The sequence below is a fragment of the Myxocyprinus asiaticus genome, chromosome 33 (assembly GCF_019703515.2).
Source record: "Myxocyprinus asiaticus isolate MX2 ecotype Aquarium Trade chromosome 33, UBuf_Myxa_2, whole genome shotgun sequence".
Lineage (NCBI taxonomy): Eukaryota > Metazoa > Chordata > Actinopteri > Cypriniformes > Catostomidae > Myxocyprinus > Myxocyprinus asiaticus.
In genome coordinates, this window is record NC_059376.1 from 13824815 (window position 1) to 13850979 (window position 26165).

Below are 26165 nucleotides of genomic sequence, written 5' to 3' on the forward strand. Positions count from 1 at the left end.
CACATAAAGGCAGTATAAAAGTAATCCATACAATACCAGTATTTAAATCCATATCTTCAGAAGTGATATGATAGATGTGGGTGAGATACGGATCAATATTTAAGTCCTTTTTTTAAATAAATCTCCACCTTTGACCAACCCCGTCTAGTAGGTGGTGATATGCGCGAAGAATGTAAATCAGCAAAAAACAAAGAAAGTGAAAGTGGAGATTAATAGTAAAAAGGGATTTAAATATTGATCTGTTTCTCACCCACACCTATCATATCACTTCTGAAGACGTATTAAACCACTGGAGTCATATGGATTACATTTATACTGCCTTTATGTGGGTTTTGGAGCTTAAAATTTCTAGTCACCATTCACTTGCATTGGATGGACCTACAGAACAGAGATATTTTTCTAATAATCTTCATTTGTGATCAGCAGAAGAAAGTCATACACATTTCGAATGGCATGAGGATGAGTAAATGATGAGAGAATTTTCATTTTTGGTTGAACTATTCCTTTAATTCTGTTCCAATAGGAAATGCGTCAACAGAAGAAGAAAATTTGCAATTGTCAAACCAAGTCATGTTGTTTTTGAAGTTCAGTGGAGCATAAACGTCATCGCACCAAACATCTGATGTGTTCATATGCTGTAGTCGCTTCCTTTGTGCACCTGCATCATGATTCACATTTTAGGATTTAGCATTTGTATCAGCACGATTGTTTATATCCTGTAGTTCTGCAGGGTGTTTTTGTTTTTATTATTCTTTGTGAAAAAGACTATTGCTCTGTAGTTGATACGGGTGTTGGTAGCCATGATCAATCTGTGGGCCTCAATACGTTGTTTACAGTCCAACAGGAGGTCTTTTTAACAAAATACATTATGGAATAATGTACAATTAATATCTGAAGGACTGGAGTGGGGATTTGGATTATGCTTTGCACCAAAGTCACTTACATCATGGACCGTTCAACAGGTCTTCCTCTTTGCGCAAGGATTTTGTGTCTATTTTGTAACAAGGAAAAACAGTGCCATTATATCAGCAGGTACTTTTTCATACAAGAACAGAGAAGTATATCAAATATAAGAAAAAGTCAACTGAGCTCTGCATGAAGTCTCAAATTCCATGTTTATCTTTATTGTATGTGTTCTCTCTCTCTTTCTCTCTGTAAATTATCCCTTATGTATACCTGAAATTGTTTTTTTGATTAATCTTTACAACGAACAAGTTGAAAACAGAAACTTTCCTGCTATAGTCACTGTTGTAATGCATGTTTTGAACACAAGAGGGGACTGTTTTTTCATGTTGTAGGACTGAATAAGGTCAGCTGACTCTAGGGTTTCTCATATTAAAAATCAAGACCTTCAAATGAGTGTGTCATTGGTTCACAACATAACTTTCCAGTAGGCAGCTTATTAATTTATTTACATTTATAGCTAGGATCTCTGCTGTCTGAAAAAAAATAAAACCCGAAGATATTAACTTGTAGACTTCTCCAAAGGAAAAAAAAAAATACATTATATAAAAAATACATGTCTATTACGATATATTTGTGCCACAATATGATACTTTGAGCGTACAAAAATGTTCTGCGCACACAAAATTATATTTTGAGAGCGCAAGCTGATATTTTGAATACACAAAAAGTTAGTTTACACGCGACTGAACTCATTTTGAGCAAAGGTTATTTTTCTAACATTGGTTTGGTATCTCACGATGGGTTACGCCTCAGGCATGTCCAATCCTGGAAGCACCAATAACACCCCATCGGTCAGTTGACAGACCAATCACAACAGTGATGTGGGAGTCCCACCTCCCTAATGTAAACCACTCCCTTAGGTGCCTTCTTCCTTCTCGTTCTTTTCCCCATGAAGATCTTTGGAAGCTATCCTCAGCAGAACTCGCAAGATGTGATCGCTTAACAGTTCATCAGGTGAGCTGTACAGGTACCTCGCAGAACTGTTCTTTTTGCGAGTATATTCACTGTCAAAGTGAATATATTTTCTGCTGTTTTTATATTGATTTTCTCTGGCTGATATGAACCAATGTGTTGCTGTGGGTTTGATTTTTTTTCTGCTGAGTTTTAAGCTGTTATAGCGTCTACCTCTCCGGCACGTTGTGGTGGTGTGGCAGATCAGCCGGTCTTGTCACATTAATGAGATTAACACTGAATCAAGTGGCACATTGTGGTGAGCTGCTTCTGTGTTCTTGAGTTCAGGTTCTGTCATGGCAACTGCGAGCTCATGGAGCGAAGGGAAAGGATCCCTCCCATCCATGCGCTTGTGGATCTATGATCTTGCCTAAGGATTCCCACCCCCTATGTATTGCCTGTCTGGGGGTCAGGCATGCACTGGTTGCACTCGCTGATCCAGAGTTTTGCCCGCATTTTTCCCGTTTCGTACTGAGAGTTTTGTAAAGGAGGGTGCGGGTGCTGGATGTGCAGGAAATGGAGTATCTGGGGATGTCCAGACCCTCTCCAGTCCAGGGAGAGCTGGACCTTATTAAGATGTGTAGGACGTCAGTGACCAAGTTCTCCATTAACTGGCTGTAACAGCAGACTGGCCAGGGTACAGAGAGGAATCTGTATGACGGCAAATGGCTGCCGTCTCGTGCTGCACAACAATTAATTCCGGCCATTCCAGCGTACACTGTGGAGATGCCTAGTTTTTAGGATAAGCCTTTTTTGCACAGAGTGCCTGTTAAAGGTTCCTCCAGGCTGGATGTGCAGGAAATGGAGTATCTGGGGATGTCCTGCCCCCTCCAGTCGAGGCATTGTTGGCAAATCACCTTCAACCCGATTGTCGGTCTGCCTTTGCAGGGATGGACGGAGAGATTGTCGGCCTCCATTACCAGAAGATCTACCGATCTTCAGCTATAGCCATGAGGGCTCTTAAGGCCACCTCGCTCCTCACAGCATATCAGACCGAGTTGATGGAGGAGATGGGCCGACAAATTGATGCTTGTGCACCGGATAAGCCATTGTGGGAAAAGATCTTCGGATTCTAAACCTATGTACGTCAAGAAGGGCTGACCAGAGCTGCGACCATATCATGGGTCTCATCGTTGTGGGCGAATGGGCTATTTGGCTCGGCCTGTCTGGCCTGTCTGAGAGCGAGATTTCCTCGATGCCCTGGTGGGGCTACTGTGTCCACAATGAAGCAGCAGTGTGATTTAAGGAAAAAGGATGGGGAGGTGTTCGAGACCTGCCTTCCCCGTAAATCCACTGCTCACCCCCCTCCATCCAAGAGGACTTGGAAGGGGAATCAAACCATATGTTTTGTGTTACACGGTTCATGCATTTAACGATTTAATGAGAGTGTTGACACCAGTTCCCCCGGTGACTCTCAGTTTGCATCTCCCTTCTCCGCCCACGGGTTCAGAAAAGAGAGAAGAGGAATGTTCGCACAAAAACGTGTGTGACAAAAATAAAAATCTCTGTGCATCCAAGCAGTGGGCCGAGGGCACAGCAATGTGTGAAAATAAACACAAAAAATCACAAAATAATGCAGAACTCAGAGCTGCAATCCACAGCTCCCCTGCTAGTCCCACAGCACCATCAGTGAGAGAGAGCTTCAGCGGACCCCTCTCTGTTCACGCAGAAAGTTGGAATGTATGCGCACCCCTGGGTTTTGTCTACAATGGCTGCAATTCGCTGTAAAACCCACCTCTGTTCAACAGTGTGTTAATGTCAACAGCGGAGAGGGGAAATAGCCAATTTGCTGAGCAAGAGCAATACGGGTTGTGCCATTGGAGGACAGCCATCAGGGTTTTTACTCCAGGTATTTCATCATCCCCAAAAGAGGAGGAGGTCTCCATCCCATTCTGGGTTTGCGGAACCTCAACAAACACCTCAGAAGGTACAAGTTAAAAATGCTCACGCTCAAAACGCTCTCTTAGTTTATTCATCCCAGAGACTGGTTTACATCAGTCGATCTGAAGGACGTGACTTTCATGTAGGCATCTACCCCTCACACAGAAAATTCTTAAGATCGGCCTTTCAGGTAGTAGCTTACGAATTTTTGACGGTGCCTTTCGGACTTTCATTAGCAGGTATGTGGAGGCTGTGCTAACGCCGCTGTGATTAATGGTTCTAAGAGTAAGTAGAGATAGATACAAGAACACTGGTGTCTCATTTGGTAGTGTTTGGGATTCCAAATAAACAAGACAAAGAGCTGTCTGAAGCCCTCACAGGAAATAATTTATCTGGGTCTCAGATTGAACTCCGATCTGTATCGAATGTTTCTGTCAGAGGAATGCATCGGATCGATTTGTGGTTGTTTGTCCCTTTTTCAGAAAGGGAAAAAAGTTTAATTCAGGTTGTCTACGCCTATTGGGTCTGATGGCCTCGACGGTGTCAGTCATTCCTTTGGGACTGCTGCGAATGAGAAAGTTTCAAGCACAGCACTTGTGTCCTCGCCATCACTTAAATCGCACAGTGAGAGTGACGTCAGAGGGGTTGCTCGCTCTCCGTGACTGGAGAATCCCCACTTTCCTTCATGGTTGAACCGCTTTGGGGGCGGTCTCTCTTTGGCGGATGACAGACACATCACTCACAGGTTGGGGCACAGTATGAGAAGGCAGAATAGTGAATTGGGTTTGGCCCGCGTCACTACAGAACGCGCACATAAACTTTATGGAGTAATTGACAGTGTTTCTAGCATTGAAGCACCTTGTACAGTTTCTTCAAGGCCACCATGTCCTAGTCAGATCAGACAACATGACAGCGGTGGCATACATAAACAAGTGGGCACGCAACTGTTGCAGGTTTATGAGGGGCGCTCGTGGTTGTACACGGTATCAAAACCTCTGGTTCTGTCGTGGGATCGATCCGTGGTCTTGAATATGCTTTCTTGGCCTCCCTTTGAGCCAGTTAAAAGTATAGAATTGAAGCTCCTTTCGCTTTATTATCGGCCTTAACAACTGCGACACGGGTTAGTGAACTAACAGCTTTGCCAGTTCATCACTCTTGTATGTGCTTTGCTAGGGATTTATCGAGAATGTTGACTTTGTGCCTAAGATGAGTGACTCCATGCTCAGCTGTAAGCCACTGGATTTGACAACTTTTCACTCTCCGCCTTTTTCTCACTGGAGGACGTAGGAGTTCGTACTCTATGTTTGTACATGAAAAGAATGAAAGCATTGAGGAAGAGTAATCAGCTTTTTGTTCCTTGGGGTGAATCTCATAAGGGCAGACCCATATGACGACAGCGCCTATCTCATTGGGTAGTGGAGGCTATTATATTAAGTTATAATAGTCTAGGTTTGCAACCTCCAGAGGGCTTGAGAGCTCATTCTACCAGAGGCATGGCTACGACGTGGGCACTGTTTAGGGGCATTTCAGTCCAGGACATTTGTGCAGCTGTGAGTCCGGCGTCACCTCACACTTTTGCCTTGTTGTGGGTACGCAGTCTGCCAGTGAATAAAAAAAAAATTTTGTTTCCATCATACATTATTTTAGAATTTGTGGGGTTTTCATATTTTGTACTCTTCGAGTCTATTGACTGGTCTGCTTTGGACAGCATATCTGCAATACGGGAGATGGCTATACCATAGTGAGGTACCGAACTAATGATAGAAAGAGAACTTTAGGTTACTCATGTAACCCCGGTTCTCTGATAACAGGAGTGAGGTATCTTACCACACTTCCCTCCTTGCAGTTGCACAGAGAAGAGATATGCGGAGAACAGTGGCATAGCCAAGAGTGGGCCGGCAAGCCCACCCAAATTAGACCCAGGCCCACCCAGAATCTTAGAGATTATTCTTTGACTTCAAATATATATTTAGAAACTAGTTTAAAAAATGCATAAATTCTGATTTCTGAAAGTGTGAAAGAAATGTTTGAATGTGCTGCTTCTAAAAAATAAAATAAAAAATTGTGTGAAAACTTGGCCCATCCATTTTAATTAAAGCCCACACAAAAGTAATTTCCTGGCTATGCCCTTGCCGGAGAATGAAGTTGGCACCTATGGCAGTGTGCTCTCAGATCTTTTCACTGCTTGCTTTTCCACCTGTTTTCTGACTTGTCCCACCTCCTATGTCAGGATTAGCCATAAGGAGCTACTTACAAGCACTCTGCGATTGGACAGTTGAGGTACCATGAACATCTCAGTGGAGCCACCAGGCACAATGCTCCAAATTCAGTACCCACTTTATATATACTGTAGTTATCATTACAAGAGATATTTACCCCGTGGGTTATAGACATACCAGGTTGATTATAGACAAATACTGTAAGGCTAAACTTATTGTAATGAAACTTTTTTTAAACTATAGTAGCCTGGGTTCATGCAATGCCAAGGACTTCTTTCAAATTTGTATTTACTTTTTGCAGTCTCAAACAATTGAGTTTCAATATACTGTACATTTAATTTACCCCAGACTATGACAGGTGGCATAATTAGCCACTTTTCTTTTTCTAACGTTTCTTCTCAATTATCAGTTTTGCCATAAGAGTAGTGGTAGAAATTAGAATGTATAAACTTTATTAAAAGTGAAGCAGTCTTGTTGGTGATGATGATTTCAAGCTCAATTACACTTCCTATAGCGCCATCTAGTGCTCTGCGCATGCGTCAAGCACTAGGAAATGTATTCAAGCTTGAAATCATGATCGTGCCTAGAGACTGCTATGGCAAGCTGTACAGTGAAAAAGGAGTCATATTTTGGTCTGATCGCTGCCAAAACCAGAGCTTCAAATGTCTGATCCCCATTCACTTGTATTGAATGGACCTACAGAGCTGAAATATTCTTCTCAAAATCTTCATTGTGTTCAGCAGAAGAAAGAAAGTCATACAAATCTGGGATGGCATGAGAGCGAGTAAATGATGAGAGAATTTTCATTTTGGAAATAAAGAAAGTCTTTATTAAACTCAGCCACTGCATGTGATGCTTTTAAAGTACTCCATCTTGAGTATCAAAACAGTACATGAAAAAGTAGCATGATACCATGTCTTGACACTACATGTACTGTGGAAGTAGTGTGGTATTCTTTGTACATTTACCTTGTAGTATAATGAAAATATAGTGTAGTAAGAATATACCAGTAATTCAGTACCAAGATCCAATACCACCACAATGAGCCTCTTTTTTTCCTCCTCAATGTTTTTGTTTTCTAATAAATAATCATTAGATCAAATTGCAGCTGATTATTTTTAGTATTTTATATTTATAAATAATATGTAGTAGCTTAAAAGAAGCAAGCTACTTTAGTCATGTTGCTTGTAGTTGACTTGTCTTTCTCTAGTAGTTTTCAGCTTATCAGTTTTGGTTTAGCTCTTTCTTTCTTTAGAGTAGTTGAAACCTTTACTAATTTTCTGATGAGCTTGCCCAACACTGAACAGACCCTAGGAAAGGCCCTATTTTCTTTGATCTGTACAATATACAACATCACTGGTTAGTGTTGTCTGAGCAGTTAGAGGCCATATAAATTAGCCTGTCATGCCTAACATGCTATTTATCTCAAACTGTGAAAGCTGGTACTTCACTTTAGATGCTGACTTTGCAATTGAAAATAAGTGAGTTTGAATGGACAGATTTATTTTATATTCTAATTGTCATCATTCCATATGGTTTAATATTGGATGCAGGAAATGACTGTAGAATAACATATTCTCGATGTATTTACTGCTGTGTTTTAATTTATAGTTATACTTTTCCTGTATCTATTTAAGGTGTTCTGTGTGTCATATTTTTATTATGTGCTATAAAGACATTTTTGAAAATTATCAGGATTAAAACAACTGAACTTGCACTAAATCATAGAGCAGATATGTTACATTGCTTGTGTAAATGATCTGGTGTGAATGCGCAGGCCCAACTTAGTTATTGAAGGATATCCAGCTCCCATAGTCTTAAAATAACCTCTCCACTGGAATCCACAACACAGTATTTATTCCAGCAGACTATGAGTGCCATGAATAGTCAGTTAAAATAACTTTAAAGTGACCAGACTGATAGCATAAGCTTTTCCATTCGTTTACGGACCTGATATTTTGTTGTGCTCTTAAACCAATTGAAGCAACTTCATTTGCCTTGTATTCCCAAATTAGTGGACACTGAACCTACATTTACTAAAATGTCTCTCAGGTCGAAATATTCAGAGTGGCGAGGCGACAGCTCACGTTCAGCTCAAAGGGAGATCGATTTCACCTCTCCGGGTTTAGCGGTGATGGAAATTGAACGTCTTCTGTTCACTGGGAAAGCCATCAACAGTCCCGCAAATGAAGTCTGGCCCAATCTATACATTGGCGACATGTGAGTGGACCTTCCTTCTTTTGTTCAAAGTTGTTCTGTGTCTCCAACTGCTTCGTCTCTATGGCTTATATTAAAGTGCAAAGAAACAAGAAAGGAGAAGTATACAGTACAAGAAAGAGTGACAGTAAAGTCTTGAATTATGTAGATAATATCTGTCTGCAAATGTGTATGATGTATTACATGTTTTGAACACAAGAGGGAATGTTAATCTATTATGTTGACTGTGGAGAGCCATGTTAATTTCAGGTATCTGTTATGTTATTGTAATTAGTAATCTTACTAGTTACAATAAAAGTAACTAAATCTTGAAAAGTAACTAAATCTTGAAAGCCTTTTAAGATATCTCTAATTACTATTACATTTATTGATATCTGAAATACCAAATCTAACATGTTGATATACATTTACAGATATAAAAATTAGCATTTTCACTAGCTGTGATTTAACTGTTAATAAATGGATATTTGTTCTAGTATCAATATAATTACTGATATCAAATATTATATCAGCTGATATGTGAAATTGGAATTTTAACTAGTAGGAAATTATAGATATCTGTAATTGCATCAAGTATGAACCATTTTACTAGTGCAAATGTACTTACTGATATCAATAATTAGCTTTTTAACTAGTGAAAATGTAATTGCAGATATTATTCATATCCTGCACCCCCACCCCCAGCTCCTCCTTAGATCCAGCCATTCTTATGTGTGGTCAACTTACTGTTCTAAATTAATTGAACAGAAATGAACACAACACTTAGAGGCAAATTGGAAATGATAGTCAATTCTATGAATTATTAATCTACTAAGCATAATGGAAATATTCGCAACACCATCGAGATGTTAGTGTTCTGCTACGGAAAACAAAACAAATCTTTATAACTTGTATGTTTGCAGTATAATGCAATAATAATGCAATGTGTTGCGTTTGTTAGGAATATAGCTGAAAATTGTGCAGAGCTGAGAAGGTGTCACTTCTCCCATGTCCTCAACTGTGCCCACAGCTCCAGACGTGGCAGCGAGATCTATGAGGGCATGGGCATCACATACTTGGGTATAGAGGCCCACGATTCACCCACGTTTGACATGAGTGCCAACTTTAACATTGGAGCACAGTTCATACATACAGCACTGAAAGGGGGAGGTAAGTTGTTATACATGCAAATCATTATTAGTACTGCTTCATTGAGAGTCACTAAACTCTAGTATCTTTTAACCAAAGGCAAAATCCTGGTGCACTGTCATGTTGGAGTGAGTCGATCAGCAACTATAGTTTTGGCATATCTGATGCTGAAACACAACATGACCCTGGTGGAGGCCATTAACACAGTAAAAGAGGGAAGAGGCATCATACCCAACCGAGGCTTCCTCAGACAACTTATTGACCTTCACATCAAGCTATACGGCTGCCGAAACTAGAAAGACTACAGCCATGTACATTCTAACTGAAAATGTTGTTTTCTGGCATATAGGTTGTTTATACAATCATGCAAAGTTCAGCTGATATATGAGAAGAGAGGTACAGATGATGGCGTTTAAAGGGATAGTTCACCCAAAGATAAAAATTCTCTCATCATTTACTCACTCTCATGCCATCCCAGATGTGTAAGATTTTTAGAAGAATATCTCAGCTCTGTAGGCCTATAAATTTCCACCATTGACCAGTAGTTGGCGATATGCACGAAGAATGTGAATCGTCAAAAAACAAAAGAAGAAGAATGTGGAAGTGAAAGTGAAAGTGGGGATTTATAGTGAAAAATGACTTCAATATTGATTTGTTTTTTACCCACACCTATCCTATCATATTGCTTCTGAAGATATGGATTTAACCACTAGAGTCTTATGGGTTACTTTTATGTGGCTTTTATATTCTTTTTGGGGCTTCAAAATTTTGGTCACAATTCACTTGCATTGTGTGGACCTACAGAGCTAAAAAACAAAATGTTTTTAAAAATAATAATAATTCTTCTAAAAATATTTGTGTGTGTGTTGTTCAGAAGAAAGAAAGTCATACACATCTTGGATGGCATAATGGTGAGTAAATGATTAGATAATTTTCATTTTTGGGTTAACTATTCCTTTAACTTTGTTACCGCAGTAACTGTGAAGCTTGATCGATTGAAATTTCCACGTTTATATTTTTGAATGGTTTTATTCCTTTAAAATAAAGGTAATAAAGTTGAAATGAGCAAAAACTAAGAAGCAAGTTCTTTGTCAGTAAAACTTATGCGCACGTGTCTGATCCACAAAAAGGTCTGATCGCTCTTGCTGTTGAAGGTATTACGGAATTTACGTTATAGCGTTGCGTTAAACGCGTAATTACCATAGCAACCTAAACAAATCCGAAAAAATAGAGGAGCGGCTGTTACAAACCTCGGAATAGGGTAATATTGTGTTTAATAATGTTTTTGTTCAAAAATGCTGGTTTTGAACATTTCTGCAAAAGTAGTAGGAATCTGCTTTTTACATTTTGAATACAAAATGACATGCTGAATATTACAAATACTAAACTTAGGAGTTAGTCGCAAAATGAGCCGTATTTTTACCTGAAGGAGCCTGTTATATATATATATATATATATATATATATATATATATATATATATATATATATATATATATATATATATATTATATGCATTTAATCGAATAACATTTAGTCATTTAAAGCACCCTGTCGGAGGAGATGTCAAGACCGCAGACTTCAGAACAACCCCCGCCGCATATTGACTCGACTCAGGCGCCGGTCGCTTACGGCAGCTGGGCTCTTCCAAAACTGAGCAGAGAGCTGCAGGACGATGAGCTGGTCACCCGCCAGAGGGCGCTCGCTGCACTCTGTGAGCTCGTCCATGATCCCGAGATGGCATATGATGCCATTTTCAATGGTAAATTTCATCCTAAAAAATTTAGTATGCTTATCAGGGTCAAGAATTGACATTGGCTCGGGGCAAATAATGCCAGCCAAATTAAAAATGTGTGGGCCAAAAATGCTTCTGGAATGAATTCCTTGGTGCTTTATTTGTGACATCTCATTTAACAATATTATATTCTAGTTCTAAGTGTACATATGATTGCATAAAATATAATATACAATTACACACATTGATTTAATTGAAGTATTTAACATAAAATTATATGACTAGAAAACACATGCCCTCATAAAGGGGGGGCGGGATGCCCCTGGAAATCCAACCCAGTGGGCAAATATTGCCATTTAATGGGAACGTTCATTTCTGACCCTGCTTACTATTATATTTAGGGGCATAGAAAATTAGCAATCATTATATCTAGAAATGTCTACATATGCCCCACTTCTTAATAAATAAATAAATAAATAATTTAAAAAAAAATGCCTTTATGTGTCCCTACACACACTTTTGTCATAACATTGCTGTCTTGCCTCATAGGGTGCATGGAAAGTCTTAAATCATTGCTACAAGATGAAGATGGCTTAGTACGAGTAAAGACGGCTGAAGTGCTTTATGTGCTTGCTGCACACAGCCTGGGAAGGTGAGTGATGTAAAAATCTGAGGGCTTTGGTTGCTCTTGTTGTAAGATCACAAGACAATTTGACCCTAAAATTTTATGTAAGTTTTTGTGTGAATGACCACTGCACAGAAATTAACTGAAAATAATTTTTTTTAGAGATATACTTTAATGATCCCTGAAGGTTTTTTTTTAGCTGCTTTGACCATTAAAGGTGCACTCAATATCTTTTTTGTTTGTGTAATTTTGGACTTTCAGTGACACTTAGTGGAGTGGATGCAGCACCATTCAAAATCAGTATTTTGCACTTATAAATGCCAGTGTAGAAATACACTATTCACAGTCAGCCATGAATAATTTAATCCAGGAGTGAAAGTGTCCAATTACAGGGTGGTTGCTGAGAGTAAGAAAGTTGTTTTAGGCTGGTCATGTGATTTCAATATGGCAGCCCCCATGAGGGAACCCTTTCCATGTAGAATAAACCAGCTTTTATAAGGTTACTTATATGACTAGGGTCCCCATTTTATGTTAGTGCTCATGATTTTACACATATGTTTCAAAATTAAAATTCATTTCATTAAGGGGAAATCTTTTTTTAATGAGAAAATTACTGACTGCACCTTTAAATGTACATCCAGTTAGAGCTCTTGTTTGTTGTTCGGTGGAGTAACTCAACAATGCCATATGAAAGTGCTTGGCTCCACATAGTTCATGTAAATGACTCTATTTCAATTTTATGCAAGGCTACTGAAGCTTTCATTTTTGTGCATTTGTTGCAAAGTGAAACCTTAAAGGTGTGGTCAGTATTTTCCCCTCATTACGAAAAGTTTTAAACATTAAGGAATGACTAATACTTCTGTAAAATATCTTTAAAAACATGTGCACTCACATGAGATGAAGACTTTTATCTGTGGCCTAATAAATCCTGTTTTACTTTACATGGAGAGGGTCACCTCATTGGGGCCCGACATCTTAAGAGTTTGTTTCGGTAACCCCCCTGTTTTCCTGTCACTTTCAATCATGGTACAAATTAACAATGCCTGACTGTGAATAGTGGATTTCTACAATGGCATCGGTAGGCTAACTGAAAACTTTTAAACGATGTTGCATCAATTGCGCAAAAAATTACTTGAGATCACCTTTAAAATCTTCTAATTAGATAGTAAAGTCAAGGACAATGAAGTTTTTAAATATTATTCACTTAATTTCTATTTTTGTTTTCAAACAGGGAGGCCTTTTTAAAATATGACGTGATTGGTCCTCTTGCAAACCTTTTGGAGGACCCTGTGGACACCTGTCGTAAAAACGTGCACCAAGCACTCAACAGGATAGCTGAATTTCCCTCAGGTGACGCGTTTGTCTGATAGATCTACTTACAAGGTCAGAATGTACAGGGACAGGGGTAAATACCTGAAAAATATGTTTTTTTCTCTCTCTCTCTCACCCTCTTTTATTTCATCCACAGGAGCAGTATTTATGGTATCAATGGGGCTGGTGCCCAAATTGGTGCTGAAAATCCCAGTTGAAGAAGCGAACATCCGTGCTTTAATTCTCTCCACATTAAGCTGCTGTGTGAGGGTGAATGCCATGCCTGCACTGGAGAGTGATGCCATTTCTGTCCTGAGAGATCAGCTCTCTCATCCCTCCCCCAACATCCGCCGGGAAGCGACATCTGCCTTGGTAGGAATCAGGTAGGCAACAGTCACCAATTAGTTAAATTCACCAATTAATTGTAAAAGACAATCGATTGAGAGTTATGTGAGGAAAAAAAGTTGAAAAGGCATTCTCTCATCAAAGTCTGTCATAATAAGAAGTTGAATTGTACTGTTCTCTCAGTGTGCCTGCAAATGGCAAGATGAAGGTGTGTGAGGAGGATCTTCTACCCATGTTGGTTAAGCTGCTGTCGGATGATGACCAAGGGGTCATTGCTAATGCTGCAGGAACCATTATGAACACAGCCGTTATCACAAAGGGTCAGCACTAAATTGAATCGGGGGGGGTCAGGGTCATCCTGAATAATGGCCATGGATAGAAGTAATCTCAATCTCATTACCCTAACTCTAACAAAATATGGGGTATATGCATGTTTCAACTTTGACTTTAGACATTTTTAAATCAGCTAATGGCAAATATTATTAAATTAGAAAAACTGACACCTGTTATAGTGCGGTACAACATTAAAACAATATTTGGACACTTATAGGGATAGTTCACCCAAAAATGAAAATGATCTCATCATTTACTCACCCTCATGCCATCTCACGTGTATTTTTTTTTTTCCGCAGAACACAAACAAAGATTTTTTTAAGAATATCTCAGTTCTCTAGGTCCATACAATGCAAGTGAATGGTGACCAAAACTTTGAAGCGCCAAAAAGCACATAAAGGCAGTATAAAAGTAATCCATACGACTCCAGTGTTTAAATCCACGTCTTCTGAACTGATATAAGTGTGGGTGAGAAACAGATCAATATTTAAGTATTTTTTTACCATAAATCTTTTTTTATAGTAAAAAAAGTACTTAAATATTGATCTGTTTCTCAGCAGAAGAAAGAAAGTCATACACATCCGGGATGACATGAGAGTGAGTAAATGATGAGAGAATGTTCATTTTTGGGTGAACTATTACTTTAAATTAACACTTAAATCACACTCAAATGCATGAACTTCATTGCATTACACTCAAAATATATTGTAGCCTATTTTTAAGATTTACGCATTTAAACTTCATAACAAAATTACATCAAACTGAATTGTGTTATGTTTAGAAAAATTGTATTAATAAAACATAAAATATTTAAGGTTTTTATTTTATAAAACATTAGGCATTTCAGTTTGATGGAATTTTGTTATGCAATTGAAATTTAGTAAATCTTAATATCGTTTTTTTTTTTTTTTTGGAGTGTATATATATATATATATATAACAAAATATCAACATATTTTGTCTTCATTTTGAATATATAAAATATGTATTGTTTTAACATTTGAAACCTAAAAAAAACTTTTTGAAAACAGTGCTTGTGCTATTTTTCTTCAAAATAAATGCCACTTGGTTTGATATTTGGTTATATAATGCAGATATATTCATGCATATTTAAGTGTGGCTTAAGTGTCCTAATACATTTTGGACCCACCATACATCTCAGTGTCTGTCTGTTCCCAGGTAAGTATGAGGCACTGAAAGCAGGTGCCATCACCCCTCTGCTGCAGCTGGTGGTGAGTGAGAATACAGCCGTGTGTGCCAATGCCCTCCGTGCCCTTACAGTCCTGGCAGAGGTTCCTAGAGCCAGAGCAGAGTTACTGGAGCATGTGCCTCTCCTGAAAACCAGACTTCAACACACTGACTCCATCATCCAGAGGGCTGCCTCCACAGCCATTGAAGTCATCTCATGGAAACCATGAGGGAAAGAGAATTCTTCTTACACAAGTCAAATACTGAGACAATCCTCAAACCTGCTTAATGGATATAAATGCTTCTAAAATGAACCAAATCTAACTTATTTGAGAAAATACAATGAATATAAAGTTGATAGAACAATTTTGCTTTTTATATAGTAAACAAAAATGTTATCCAAGATCAATACAAAATAAAATAAACAAACATTATAGGCTGTTTACATCTTACGTTTGTCACAGAAAAAATGCAACACTTTTTACAGTAGAAATGCTGCATAGCAACTGTACCTACAGTCCCTCTATATAATAAACCTGCGTTAAACCAGAATGTGTTTTTTTATTTATTAATTTTTATTTTTTTTGGTTTTGGTTTTGGTTTTAGAAAATACATTTGAATTAAAAATAGCTTGAACGTGAACACATTTGCTATTCTTCATGGTGTGTGTTTTAATCACGGTGTGGAGGTGGAATTGTGCAGTGTCATGTTTTCGAAATACCCCTCGGTGCGACGAATGGATTGAACCAGCGGTCAACGGCAGCGCGAGCACGTCTGTGCTATCTGTCACACGACATGCGGCGTCAGGACAGATAAATATTTGTTGCTGCTGCTTGTTGGCAACCACTTCGTCCAAATACTGAGGACGCGCTGAATTCGGTTTGCCAGCCCCATTCTATAAAGTCGCGTTTGTTTGTGTGGATTAAACGGAAGGATTATATTACAAGATTACAAGAGGAGGCTGTATATTCTGCTGAAGGGATCACATCTTTTGGTGAGATATAGGTAAATTCATAATTTACATGTGGTGTCTATTTTAACCAATAAAAGTGTGCGAAATAAATTTTGCCCAGCGCTGGACATGCTCCGGGATTAAAACGCGGCGCTGCCACGAGCGCGTTGTCGCGAGCGCATGTAACGTTGGTCTGCCAGTAAAACGTCTATAAAAATATAATACTTGTGTTGCTATCTAAATCGAACAGTGATATAAAAGTAATCAGAGGAATTACACCCCATGACATAACGTGTTGTGTTTGGCCCTTCGTCTTACTAAAATCACAAATCGCCCCGGGATTGATGTAGTCGGCGAGATTATGGCAGCGGATGATGCGATGCTTTTACATAACATGAGGCGACAGGTGCATGATGCTGGCGCGGTTAGAAACAGCTGAGGGAATATTCTCGACCAGCTCAACACCTGCTCTTTGGAAACACGCTCAGGAAGTATATTTGCGTACCGTTACTTGTTTTAATATGTGTTCAGTCAACAGTAAAAATCCTGAGGGCCGTTCAGACCGAACGCGTTCTTGCGCTAAAAACCAAAACGCAACGAACAGAACAAGGCGCAGGTGTCTCGAGACGCGTTTTAAACAGATGATGTCAGTTTTCCGAGTTCAAAACAAGTTAAGCTCAGTCGACAGCATTTGAGTCATAATGCTGATTATCACTATGTATGTATATATACTGTATATAGAATTAGCCCTGCTTTTCTTAAAAAAAAAATAATAATAAAAATCGAGATTACAGTGAGGCATTTACAATGGAAGTGAATGGGGCCAATTTTTAGAAGGTTTAAAGGTAGAAATGTGACGTTTGTAACTTTATAAAATCACTTACATTAATTCTTATGTTAAAACTGGTGAATTATTTGAGCTGGAAAATCGTTTAAAACGTCAGATTACAGGGTTTACTGATACAGTACGTTGTCATGGCAACAAAGTTGTAAAATTGTATATATCTTTACACAGAAAAGGTCAGCAAGCGATTTGATCACACAAAAATCATGTTAACACTCATATTGTTAATGTCTTGTGGCTATAATTCTGAAACAGTAATTATTTTAACAGTTACAAATTGGCCCCATTCACTTCCATTGTAAGTGCCTCACTGAAACCAAGATATTTTTTTTTCCTCAATTTGGAATGCCCAATTCTCAATAAGTCCTTGTGGTGGTATAGTGACTCACCTCAATCCATGTGGTGAAGGACAAATCTAATTTGCCTCTGCATCTGACACCGTCAATCTGCGCGTTTTATCACGTGGCTTGTTGTGCGCGTTACCGCGGAGACGTAGCGCGTGTGGAGGCTTCACGCTATTCTCTGCGGAATCCACGCACAACTCACCACATGCCCCTCCGAGAGCGAGAACCACATTATAGCGACCAAGAGGAGGTTAACCCAACGTGACTCTACCCACCCTAGGAACCGGGCCAATTTGGTTGCTGAGGAGACCTGGCTGGAGTCACTCAGCATGCCCTGGATTTGAACTTGCGACTCCAGGTGTGGCAGTCGGCGTCTTTACTTGCTGAGCTACCCAGGCCCCAAGATTTCTATTTTTTTTTTTTTTTAAAGAAAAAGAGGGACAAGTTGAAATAAATTTTTTTGGTAATCAAAATTATGCCACAAATGCTGTCGATTGAGCTTAACTTGTATTGAACCCAGAATATTCCATTAACTTTTATTCCTGTAAATAAAATATAAATACCATAAATAAATAGCTTCTGTGTCAGGACGTGGCGCAATGGTCAAAAATGTCCATCCAGCACGTTTACAGGGATAGAAAATTATAAAAACAGTGGGGATGGAGGCGAAATCGCAACAACAATTTTATGCCTAACTAGTAGGTTCAATTTTATTTTGTGACATTCTGAAATCACAAGAGCTCTTATTATCAGTTGTTGATGTGTAATTATAGAAACCCTCTTTGTCATGTAAGGCAGGTTTCTTGACCAAGTAACCAGTGTACCTTAATATCAACTTCTACTCAAAGTCTGGCTTGAGCTCTTCCAAGCAGACACCTGCTTGAGCATTTCACTGGAAAATCTATAAAATACAATTGCCCCATATCAGACACATATTTTTTTGCTATCTCTTTAAGCAGGGCCATATTATGTAATATACATAACAACAATGTCTTTGAGTGGATGAAGGTATGTGGGTAATATGATTGAGAACTGTGCATCAATTGACCACATGTAGCAGGCCATCTGCTTGCTCAAAACCTTCCATCTGTTGTGTGATGACTCGTCAGCCAGCTTCTTACTGCTTATTAAAGAAGTCTCTGAAATCCTGACTATCAATCAGAGACAATAGGCTTATTGCTTATTATGTACAATGTAGGCTGTGTCAGGATGCAAGTATATATTACATCAAGCATTAAGACATCTCACTTAAACTCAGCATGATCAAACGTGCAAACATCACATCCCCCCTCCCTTAAAACCAGGACCACCGCAGTGCACGGCGACAGGTTGACATGACTAGAGTATCACCTATTATTTTCAGATACTAATTTTCTTTGCTTTGCTTTTATACAATGTGATTTATTTGTTCTTTATAATGTGAAGTTAAGATATTGGGTAAATAGAGTGTTTAATGTAAGCAGCATTCGGTGTTAGATTAAGATTTGTTTGAAGAGACAAGAGCCTACCTGACAAATTCATTTACCGGATGGATTAGAATACAGTTTAAAGAAAGAATAAAGCAAAAATTTATGTTTGAGTCTTTTGTGATGCCTCTTTGGCAAGCTTCTTAACCAGTGAGGGATTATATAGGGTCCTTCTATAGGATTTTAATTAAAATGTGACCGAACCCTTTGCAATCTGATAGACCCATACAAGGATGAATGGATAAGAATGGGAGAGACGGAGAGGGGGAGATTGGGGAGGTATAACAGGATAACAAATACTGACAGAGTGGGAATGCAAAATGTTGCATAGATGATATATGTTTTTTAGTGGACAATATAACAGTATTCAATAATGATGACCATTCATTGTGTACAGACATGATCAACTGGGTTATTGGCTACTAGATTTAACTCATAACATTTTTGATGGTTTTAAAAAGTGTCAGGCTTTAATCCTGGTATAATGAAATGGACCTCAGAGGTTTGAAAGTCTCTGAAGAAGAGGGAGGATATTCCTTCATGTTGTAAGTATAGGAATGGTGGCAAACACCTGTGTTTAGGTGAAACAGATGGAATGGGAGTGGAGGGCTCCAGAGAGAAAATGATATCTGGAGGAAACCCAAAGTGTAGAGAGAGAGAGAGCCTGAGCAGATAATTGAATGCTAGAGGTAGAAAGAATGTTTTAGAGGGTAAAACACAGAGGCAAAAAGAGCTGATGTCTCAGAGAGGATACATATAATAAATATTTTATATAGGTTATTGATTATTAAGCATTTGGGAGTGCTTTCTGTTTCATTTGTCAGTTTTTTTGTTTTTTGTTTGTTTAAATCCCCTTTTCTCCCAATTTGGCATACCCAATTCCCACTACTTAGTAGGTTCTCGTGGTGGCGCGGTTACTCTCCTCAATCCGGGTGGCGAAAGACAAGTCTCAGTTGGCTCCGCTTCTGAGACCGTCAATCCGCACATCTTATCACGTGGCTCGTTGTGTATGACACCGCGGAGACTCACGGCATGTGGAGGCTCATGCTACTCTCTGCGATCCACGCACAACTTACCACGTGCCTCATTGAGAGCGAAAACCACTAATCGCGACCGCGAGGAGGTTACCTCATGTGACTCTACCCTCCCTAGCAACCGGGCCATATTGGTTGCTTAGGAGACCCGGCTGGAGTCACTCAGCACGCCCTGGATTCGAACTCGCGACTCCAGGGTTGGTAGTCGGCGTCAATACTCTCTGAGCTTCCCAGGCCTTGTTTACACATGTGATAATAGATGCATGAATGTGTATTTGCAACACACTTTCACAAAGAAGTTGTACGGATTCATACAAGTTGGCTAAATCATGGCTAAATCATATGTAATCATCAGTCGTATGAGTTTTACAACAGCCAATCACGTGACTTTCCCTCGTCTCCTTCTAAAACGTGACAATTACTTTCTTCCGTCATACACAACATACTCTTTACACTTCAAATCATGCTTGCGGACTTCACTCTATATGGTTAGGTTTAGAAATGGGGTTTGGGTTTGGGCATAAAATTCATAAGCATGCACAAAACATCTGACACACGGAACTTTAGCTTACTTCTGCATTACACATCCGGGTATTTGCATGTCTACAAATCCTACAAACTTTAACGAATGAACTCGTACAAATTACATACATTTGAGTTAACTTGTATGAATTTATATGACTTGTCATGACATCGGGTTGGAATTTGTGTACATTTGATAATGGATTCATGAATGTCCATTTATCTGTGCAATTATTTTCTATATACTGAGGCGGTAGCGTGGTACAGTGTTGTGTATTAAAGGGTAATACCATGGTACTTTGATAATAGGGTTGCACAATTTGAACTAAAAGTCATATTGTGATTTTTTTGGAAAATGCGATTTCGATTTGAACTGCAGTATGATAAAACAAAAATAATAGATAAACAGTAAGTGATTCCTTTTCACGTGATAGTTCACCCAAAAATGAAAATTTCTTCATCATTTACTCACCCTCATGTACTCATCCCAGATGTGTTTGACGTTCTTTCTTGTGCAGAATTTTTTTTTTATAAGAATATCTCAGCTCTGTTGGTCCATACAATGTAAGTGAATGTGAACAGAAATTTGAAGCTCCAAAAAGCACATAAGGACAGCATAAATGTAATCCAAAAGACTCCAGGTGTTTCATCTATATATTCAGAAGTGATATGATAGGTGTGGGTGAGAAACAGATCAATATTTAAGTTCTTTTTTTACTATTAATCTCCACTTTCACTTTAAAAATGTGTAAGAAAGTGAAAGTGAAAGTGGATATTTATAGTGAAAGAGTTTATGAGTGAAAGGTTCTTAAAAGAACCATTTTGAAGAACCTTTTTTTTTAGTCTAAAGAACCATTTTCCCCTACAAAGAACCTTTTGTGCAATAGAAAGGTTACATTGATGTTAAAGGTTCTTCATGGAACCATGCATGCTGATAAATAACTTTTTCTTTTGAAGAGCGATTACCATGTTTCTGCACCATGTTATTTACATGATTCATCAAGGTACTTCAAAAATACCATGATACTACCATGGTACATGTCCAGAAACATGTGTTTATTTGTTTTTTGTGTTGTGTGAGAGTTGCTTCAGGCATGTCTCTAGTATGTGTGTGACTGAGAGAGCGGCTCACTGTACCTCACTGTGTCTTATCTCCCGCGGCAGCTTGCTGGTCATATGTTTTTGTTGAACTGAGATAATAAGTACATTTCCCTATGAGGCAAGACACAAGGATCTGTTTTGGGGGCTGGACTGAGTATGACAGACAGTAAACAGAAACAAACCTCATGTTATGAAACCTCACATGAGAGCAGTTTGTAAAGTTATCGTTACAGCTACAGCATGTCACATGCACACTGCTTAGCTGCAGCTAGCCTGATTTTGGGCCTCAAATAAACGATGAAGATTAAGCATTAACTGTATTGCACTAGACTATTTATTTAAGGAGAAAAATTCTCCAGTCTCCAGAATCTTCTCACACTTTCACACATACTGTCAAAGGCCACTAAACTATATCTGGCTTCTTGTGTGGTTAGTATTGTCATGTACAGCATCTAAAGTGCAGTTGTTTCTGTAATTAAGCCTGAGGTATGTCATAAATGCTCTTCTGTAGTAGCTGGACAGCAATCGGTATCCCGTGGTGCTGCTGGGCTGAGGTCTGCAATGTGTTTCAGTGTTTTATGCTCCTTCATGCTGCCAGTGCAGCGTACTAACACAATAAAGCTTAAATGGATACTCCCATAAACGTCCATCAGTGAGGCCATTAGCCTTCAAATCTGCACTCATGTTCTTTTACTTTCGTCTCATAAAAAAAGTCAGAAAAAAACACGCACTCTTACCAATCACTGACAATGCATTTAAAGCAACTGTACTTGAATAAAAAATAAGTATCTTAAATACATTTATTAATAAACACACCCACAGACAAAAAAAAAAAAATAAAATAAAAAAACATGCTCATGCATACAGACAGGCTTCATCCAATAAATCTATGCATTGTGCCGCCCATGGGCAACAGCACAATGGCTGTGCTCAAAACACTTAATCCCCCACATTCTGTGTTCGTGTGTGTGCGTGTGTGTGTATGTGTGTGTGTATGTGTGTGTGTATGCGTGTGTGTATGCGTGCGTGCGTGCGTGCGTGTGTGTTTGTGTGTGTATGTGTGTGTGTGTGTGTGTGTGTGTGTGTGTGTGCGTGCGTGTGTGTGTGTTTGTGTGTATTTGTATGTGTGTATTCATGTGTGTTTATTCATATATGATTTATCTTGGGAATCCTGGCATGTTTGGACCCCTCCTCCCAGTAGACATGTCCTCCTTCTCACATATAAAAAGTATAAAAAGTCCCACTACCTACTGAATGTATCGGTCATTAAACATGAAGTGTCAGTACTTACGTATACTCAGTTTAGTTTGTGACTGCTGCTAAGATGGTAAAAAGCAAACCTTCTCTTAAAACCTCTCACAGCATGTTTCTTATCTCAGTACTAATCATTCTGAAGAGGCTATAAAAAAACACTCAAATACATGTACTTGTATGTAAATGTACATGAATGCATAACACGAATGGACACATGAAGTCATTCTATTAGAACTGGCATTGAATTGGGCAGGGTCTTAACCACCACCACCATAGACATAGATCACTGACAATATTCATGTTAGTGGTCGATCAATATGGGGTTTTCAATTACCAATTCTTAATTATTATTTTTTTTATATTTTTTTTTTTTGTCCCTCTCAATCCTGAACAATTGGTTACATCCTTGGTATTGGGAAGTACTGGGATTGGGAATCTCATGAAGCCTATCAAGAACATTTCCATATTACATTTAACCCTCAGAATCATAAGAAAAAATAAAGAAAAGAGAAATTGTATCTTGTATTAAAAAATGAAGCCTATTTTAAGGACCATTAAGTTTTTGCACTGAGTCATTATTTTCATACCAGTTAAGCACACCGTCCCCCAATTACCATTGTGGAAGAAAAAAGTCTTTATACTGTAATGTGAAAAAAATATATTTTATTTAAATGGTATGTCCTTCTGCAGAATTAATACTACATCATAGAACTGTTTGTTGTACTTTAATTAATGCTGATTTTATAATAATAATAATAAAAAAAAAAACATGGTACACAGACTAGATGATTCTTATTACTGAAATTCAGAAATATGCTTATCATTAAAATTATTTCACAATGCAAATGCTCATATACAGGTGCTGGTCATATAATTAGAATATCATCAAAAAGTTGATTTATTTCACTAATTCCATTCAAAAAGTGAAACTTGTATATTATATTCATTCATTACACACAGACTGATATATTTCAAATGTTTATTTCTTTTAATTTTGATGATTATAACTGACAACTAAGGAAAATCCCAAATTCAGTATCTCAGAAAATTAGAATATTGTGAAAAGGTTCAATATTGAAGACACCTGGTGCCACACTCTAATCAGCTAATTAACTCAAAACACCTGCAAAGGCCTTTAAATGGTCTCTCAGTCTAGTTCTGTACGCTACACAATCATGGGGAAGACTGCTGACTTGACAGTTGTCCAAAAGACGACCATTGACACGTTGCACAAGGAGGGCAAGACACAAAAGGTCATTGCAAAAGAGGCTGGCTGTTCACAGAGCTCTGTGTCCAAGCACATTAATAGAGAGGCGAAGGGAAGGAAAAGATGTGGTAGAAAAAAGTGTACAAGCAATAGGGATAACCGCACCCTGGAGAGGATTGTGAAACAAAACCCATTCAAAAATGTGGGGGAGAACCACTACGCACAGACGTATGCAAGACATGGGTTTCAGCTGTCGCATTCCTTGTGTCAAGCCACTCTTGAACAACAGACAGCGTCTGAAGCGTCTCGCCTGGGCTAAAGACAAAAAGGACTGGACTGCTGCTGAGTGGTCCAAAGTTATGTTCTCTGATGAAAGTAAATTTTGCATTTCCTTTGGAAATCAGGGTCCCAGAGTCTGGAGGAAGAGAGGAGAGGCACACAATCCACGTTGCTTGAGGTCCAGTGTAAAGTTTCCACAGTCAGTGATGGTTTGGGGTGCCATGTCATCTGCTGGTGTTGGTCCACTGTGTTTTCTGAGGTCCAAGGTCAACGCAGCCGTATACCAGGAAGTTTTAGAGCACTTCATGCTTCCTGCTGCTGACCAACTTTATGGAGATGCAGATTTCATTTTCCAACAGGACTTGGCACCTGCACACAGTGCCAAAGCAACCAGTATCTGGTTTAAGGACCATGGTATCCCTGTTCTTAATTGGCCAGCAAACTCGCCTGACCTTAACCCCATAGAAAATCTATGGGGTATTGTGAAGAGGAAGATGCGATATGCCAGACCCAACAATGCAGAAGAGCTGAAGGCCACTATCAGAGCAACCTGGGCTCTCATAACACCTGAGCAGTGCCACAGACTGATCGACTCCATGCCACGCCGCATTGCTGCAGTAATTCAGGCAAAAGGAGCCCCAACTAAGTATTGAGTGCTGTACATGCTCATACTTTTCATGTTCATACTTTTCAGTTGGCCAAGATTTCTAAAAATCCTTTCTTTGTATTGGTCTTAAGTAATATTCTAATTTTCTGAGATACTGAATTTGGGATTTTCCTTAGTTGTCAGTTATAATCATCAAAATTAAAAGAAATAAACATTTGAAATATATCAGTCTGTGTGTAATGAATGAATATAATATACAAGTTTCACTTTTTGAATGGAATTAGTGAAATAAATCAACTTTTTGATGATATTCTAATTATATGACCAGCACCTGTGTATACTGTATAATATATGTGTGTATATATATATCTTATTTATTTGTTTATTTATTTATTTTCAGAATGCTTTGTTCAGCTTTTGGCCTGAACCAACAGTGGCCTTTTGTGTGAAAGTAATTTTAACAAATGCAGCTTGTCCCCTGGCTGAGTTCAATTTAATTTTAAATCTGTGTCACACAAGGATCAAAGCAGTTTACAAACTACAAGCTTTCACCCCCTACCAGCTGCACAAAAGGGGGCGCACAAAATCTTGTGTCATCCACATTGTCATCCTGTTGTCTGTTATTGACTTCAAGGGTGTAATTAAAGAATCGTATTTCTGAGCGAAACCGAATATTTAGGGAAATTAATAGGAAAATAATGTAGGGCAGTGTTTCTCAACCAGGGGTCCTTGGCATAATTGCAGGGGGTTCTTAGAACCATTTAAAATATATTTGACTGATTATCATTTTTTGCTAAATATATTTTTTTTTAATACTTGACATTTATTTTAATTAGGTATATTGTGGCAAAGCAATATAATTTTCAAAAATAGAAAAACTTTAAAAGTTAAAAGTCAGGTTTTTATTATACAATGGTAAATTGTTATCTGCCAATAAGACCAGCTCACTATGTATCAATTGTGTCAAGCCATGTAAGTAAATTCAATGTTTTAATACTGTTCTGATACTGAAATATAATGTTTTGTTGAAATTTGATATTAGATGAAAGTTAGTTTAATTTTTGTGATAAATGTAAATTAATTGCAATTAAAAATATTTAAATGCCAATTAAATAATATAATATGAATGTTGTATGCCACTGAAGGTGTTAAATATAAGTAAAAAGTGAAGTAAAAAAAGTATACCATTTATGTTCTTAATCTATCTTTAATCCCCTTAATTAAGCCATTAATTTTATGTTGTAATTTTATGTGATATTTTATGATGTGGGGTCCTTGAGACTGGTTTGACACATGATGGGGGTCCAGTACTCAAAAAAAGTTGAGAACCACTGATGTAGGGCGTGACTTGATTTTATCCATCAGGATTTGATTAGATCATAAAAGGTGTGCTGTGATATTATTGGTTAATTCTACTTTGCCCCACCCACACAGCCTTCCTTCTATCAGCAGAAAAGTTGTTTCTGAGATGGCGAAAGTTTTGATTATGAATTTTATTCCCCCTTATAATAACATTCACTGATTAACCTTGCACCATTAGACCAGGGCATTTGTTAGAAAATAAAATAGGATTGATTTTAATGTAAATTGTGTGTCAGAAAGTATGATTGAAAGGCTGAACTGATCTTTCCCTTCCTCTCTCAGATTGTTTGGAGGAT

The 26165-nt window shown here is 38.3% G+C and overlaps 3 protein-coding genes across 3 annotated transcripts in view; all 3 read left to right on the plus strand.

Moving 5' to 3' along the window:
- The first annotated feature begins 7486 nt into the window (after nucleotides 1-7486).
- Nucleotides 7487-10527, plus strand: LOC127424564 (dual specificity protein phosphatase 26-like). The gene is made up of 3 exons (XM_051669918.1): nucleotides 7487-8237; nucleotides 9175-9383; nucleotides 9462-10527. The coding sequence occupies exons 1-3, from the start codon at nucleotides 8059-8061 to the stop codon at nucleotides 9656-9658; spliced, it is 585 nt and encodes a 194-aa protein (XP_051525878.1). The 5' UTR covers nucleotides 7487-8058; the 3' UTR covers nucleotides 9659-10527.
- Nucleotides 10528-10590: 63 nt separating this feature from the next.
- LOC127424552 (radial spoke head 14 homolog) lies at nucleotides 10591-15443 on the plus strand. The gene is made up of 7 exons (XM_051669898.1): nucleotides 10591-10623; nucleotides 10899-11123; nucleotides 11646-11748; nucleotides 12953-13071; nucleotides 13190-13415; nucleotides 13561-13697; nucleotides 14889-15443. Exons 2-7 carry the CDS (start codon nucleotides 10925-10927, stop codon nucleotides 15125-15127), a joined length of 1023 nt encoding a protein of 340 aa, XP_051525858.1. The 5' UTR covers nucleotides 10591-10623; nucleotides 10899-10924; the 3' UTR covers nucleotides 15128-15443.
- Nucleotides 15444-15651: 208 nt separating this feature from the next.
- Nucleotides 15652-26165, plus strand: part of LOC127424585 (dematin-like) — a 32459-nt gene continuing 21945 nt past the window's right edge. The window contains exon 1 of the mRNA XM_051669939.1: nucleotides 15652-15902. The gene's annotated coding sequence lies outside the window, so the exon portion shown is untranslated. The remainder of the gene's footprint in view (nucleotides 15903-26165) is intronic.

Excerpts from the sequence above, each read along its gene's own strand:
- LOC127424552 (XM_051669898.1), top strand. The coding sequence starts at position 10,925 with ATGTCAAGACCGCAGACTTCAGAACAACCCCCGCCGCATATTGACTCG. Across the intron at positions 11,124-11,645 it reads ATATGATGCCATTTTCAATG|GGTGCATGGAAAGTCTTAAA; the intron begins GTAAATTTCATC and ends CTTGCCTCATAG. Across the intron at positions 11,749-12,952 it reads GCTGCACACAGCCTGGGAAG|GGAGGCCTTTTTAAAATATG; the intron begins GTGAGTGATGTA and ends GTTTTCAAACAG.
- LOC127424564 (XM_051669918.1), top strand. The coding sequence starts at position 8,059 with ATGTCTCTCAGGTCGAAATATTCAGAGTGGCGAGGCGACAGCTCACGT. Across the intron at positions 8,238-9,174 it reads AATCTATACATTGGCGACAT|GAATATAGCTGAAAATTGTG; the intron begins GTGAGTGGACCT and ends TGCGTTTGTTAG. Across the intron at positions 9,384-9,461 it reads TACAGCACTGAAAGGGGGAG|GCAAAATCCTGGTGCACTGT; the intron begins GTAAGTTGTTAT and ends TTTTAACCAAAG.